The sequence below is a fragment of the Sinocyclocheilus rhinocerous genome, unplaced genomic scaffold, assembly GCF_001515625.1.
Source record: "Sinocyclocheilus rhinocerous isolate Xijiao unplaced genomic scaffold, SAMN03320098_v1.1 scaffold1615, whole genome shotgun sequence".
NCBI lineage: Eukaryota > Metazoa > Chordata > Actinopteri > Cypriniformes > Cyprinidae > Sinocyclocheilus > Sinocyclocheilus rhinocerous.
Genome location: NW_015645292.1, coordinates 235,506 through 239,193, shown reverse-complemented (window position 1 = coordinate 239,193; position 3,688 = coordinate 235,506). Strand labels below are relative to the sequence as shown.

Below are 3,688 nucleotides of genomic sequence, written 5' to 3'. Positions count from 1 at the left end.
TGTCAATTATACATTGGAGTTTTTTAAAAAAAAAAAAAAAAAAAAAGTAAAAATATGCATGGTATTATAATGTTATCCTAAAACTAAAATTAAAACAATGGGGAAAACCCTTAAGATTACACACACACACATCTTCACGACGCAGAATAATGCAAGTATTATTATTCTTTTTTTTGTAACTGTAATCACGATTAGAAATTTGATTAATTGTGCAGCCCTTAATGCATTTATGTTTTGGAGTCAGCATTGTTATTGCTCACTGAAACTATTCACAATAATTTTAGGTAACTGAAATAAAGCTGAAATAAAATAAAAAAATAAAAAATATATATATATATTAGATGCAAAACTTCAACAAACTTGGCAACTAACTGAAACCCCCCCCCGACAATAATAAGGCAGTAAATCAGTATATTAGAATGATTTCTGAAGATCATGTGACACTGAAGACTGGAGTAATGATGCTGAAAATACAGTTTGATCACAGAAATAAATAACATTTTAACATATATTACAAGAGAAAACCATTCTTTTAAATTGTAATAATATTTCACAATATTACTGTTTTTACTGTATTTTTAGTCAAATAAATGCAGCTTTGGTGAGCAGAAGAGACAAAAACATTAAATCATTCAATCAAAAACATAAAAACATCTTATTATTCCCAACTTTTGACTAATAGTGTAAACTAAAGCTAAATAGAAATACATATAATAAATTAAATAAATAAAAATGACAAAAGCACATAAAAATTAATAATAATAAAAGTATACTATATATACTATAAATAATACTAAAATAACACTGTTCTGAATGTGAATATCTACATTTGCAAATGACAATTTAACATCCGCATGGCATCAATGGCATTTATTTCTATTCCTGCTGATGTTTCATTAGCTGTGTTTGTACCTGCTTCTCCGGCGAGTCTCCTTCCAGCTTCCAGTCGTTTGATTTGAGATGATAAAGCTCGTCAAACTTGAGGCTGATGTCTTCTATTGAGAGCTGAAGAAGATCCCAAAACCCGGCCAGATCTTGAGCCGTGGGTCTCGGGTTTGCGTTCACATTCTGAACAGACAGAAAAATAAACAGCATTTCACACAAGTATTTCATCAGCTGTCCACAAGAGGGCGACACATCTCTGTAGCTCGTAAATGTGCTGCTCTTGCCATTTTAGCGGATTTGATCACTAATGCTGAACTTTAGTCAGAATACATGCTATAACAAAAACCGACCGAAATACAGACCTTTCAAAGAGCCTCATTCAAAATATTTTGAAGAATGTTGGTAACCAAAAAGCTGATGGTAGCCATTGACGTCAAGTGTATTTTTTATCCCATACTATAGATGTCAGAGGCTACCAGTTTGGTTTCCAACATTCTTCAAAATATCTTCTTTTATGCTCAAAATTCATGACAGCATTTTCCTTTTTGGATGAACTATCCCTGAATTTGTGTATATTTTGCATAAAATCATTCTTGCATAAATTGTTGCACTGAATTGAAGATAAGAGTAGTTTTATGAATAATATACACCCATTTATTCTGCTCAGTATGCTGTACACTTCTGTCTCAGTAAATGAAACACTGAAAATAAATCATTCTGGTAAGACACACTGAATCAGGGATTCTGCCAGTTTTATGGAGGTAAATTTAAGACTTTGCAATTAAATTTACAGACCCTTTTAAAACCAATTAAACTAAATTTAAGGAATAAATTAAAGGGAACACAATGTGTTAATATGGTCTCTAAATGTGAATGTCTAAGGAGAACACAATGAGTTGTATGAACAGCACTTCAAAGTTTAAAAATACAACTTCCAATCAATCTCTATTTCCTTTTTAATTCATTTTACAAAAAAAAAAAATAGCTTAAAAAGAATATGGAAATAAATTTTACTGTACCTTCTGATCTCACTGTACACACGTGATGTTCTTCCTCAGTATTTGTGTTTTCCAGCGCAAATGTCAAAAAATTATATTTAGATGTAAAAATGACAAAATATGAAGTCTTGTTTTCTGAGAAATGTATCAAAATGAAGTGAATTTAGGATTAACTCAACTCAAGACTTAAATCAACTTAATTCAAAAGGAAAACAGTTTTAATACCCCATGGACAGATATCTGTTCTCATCAATTTCCCAAAAAACAAGACAACAAGGCATCTCAAGTAAATGCTTGATTTAAGGCGTTTAGATATTTGTACTGGAAAACATAACAAAAATACTGATAAAGATATTCATGTGCAACATTTAATGCAGTGATTTGAATTTAAGACTTTCTGCTCCGATTTAAGACCTTTTAAGGCCTTAATTTGTGGAAGGGCAAAATAAGGCGTTTTAAGACCTGCAGAAACCCTGTTATGTTTCACTAAGTAAAAAAACAACACTGCTGGATTTGTGCCGAATGAAAGGTGCCATCTTTCTTCTGTCATTCGTGCTTGAACTGCTGTGATTGACCTACCAGGTTGTGTTCACACAGGCCTCTGAACTGCTGGAACTTCTGGGACATGAGGAGCTGAGCACAGCCCACCGCGCTACGGACCTTCCCCAAAACTACAGACAGAGAGACAGAGAGAGAGAGAGAGAGAGACAGCAGAGATCTATAAGCACTGGCAGAAAGACCTGAGGAAAACTACTGAACTAAACCAGGCGTATATAACAGACAAGCCGAGACTGTGAAGAACACATGTAATTAACCTAATTAATGAGGCACTTTGTTACATTCATTAAGAGAAATCAAAGTCTGTGTGCCACTTTAAAAGGTCTAACTAATGAACTCACAAAAACACTTAAAATCACCCACAGCAGTGTTGTTTCAGTCATATTTATATATACGATTATAGTCTTTGTGGTTACACTTTGCTTGAAGGGGTGTGCATAAGACAGACATGACACCTGTCATGAATATGAAGGTTTTTATGCATGTTTATGACAACTGTCATTAAGTGTCATTCGCTCAGTTATGCTATTTTTAATGCAAAGATAACATTGTTTGAGATAACCATAGCCCATAACAGACATCTCAGACAATGTCATCTTTGCATTAAAAATTGCATAACTGAGCGAATGACACTTAATGACAGTTGTCATAAACATGCATAAAAACCTTCATATTCATGACAGGTGTCATGTCATGATTATGAAGGTGTCATGTCAGTCTTATGCACACCCCTTCAAGTAAAGTGTTACCGTATTTGTTAATATTTTGAATTAGCCCTTATTTCTATATTTTCTATAGTCATTTTTTAGTCATTTTAATTTTAAATACTTCTATTTAAATTAATTTTTATTTCAATTTTAGAAATTATAGTACTTCAACTTAAACTTATATTTAAGTAACACTTCCAAATTTTCGTTTTTTGTTAACATCTTTTAAGTTTTTAATCTAATTTTTAGTATATTAATACATTAAATTTTCATTTTAATTTTAGTTTGTTTTATTCATTTTTATGTGCTTTTGTCATTTTTAAAAAAATTTTTTAAACACTTGTATTTAGCTTGATTATTTTTATTTAAGTTAGTAATTATAGTTCTTTAACTTCAATTTATTTTATTTTGTTTTTTAAAGAAACTTTTTAAAGATCTTCATCTAATATTTAGTATATTAAAATAGTATATGTACTATAATACTTAGTTTTCATTTTAATTTTAGTTATATATATATATATATATATATATATATATATA

General features: G+C 30.7%; 1 protein-coding gene across 1 annotated transcript in view; it reads right to left on the bottom strand.

Moving 5' to 3' along the window:
• The window catches only part of LOC107705865 (disks large-associated protein 4-like), a 120,944-nt gene that overhangs the window by 939 nt on the left and 116,317 nt on the right, over positions 1-3,688 (bottom strand). Inside the window, exons 11-12 of the mRNA XM_016509371.1 lie at positions 2,463-2,554; positions 913-1,068 (exon numbers count right to left, since the gene is read on the bottom strand). Coding sequence (XP_016364857.1) covers positions 913-1,068; positions 2,463-2,554 — 248 coding nt within the window. The remainder of the gene's footprint in view (positions 1-912; positions 1,069-2,462; positions 2,555-3,688) is intronic.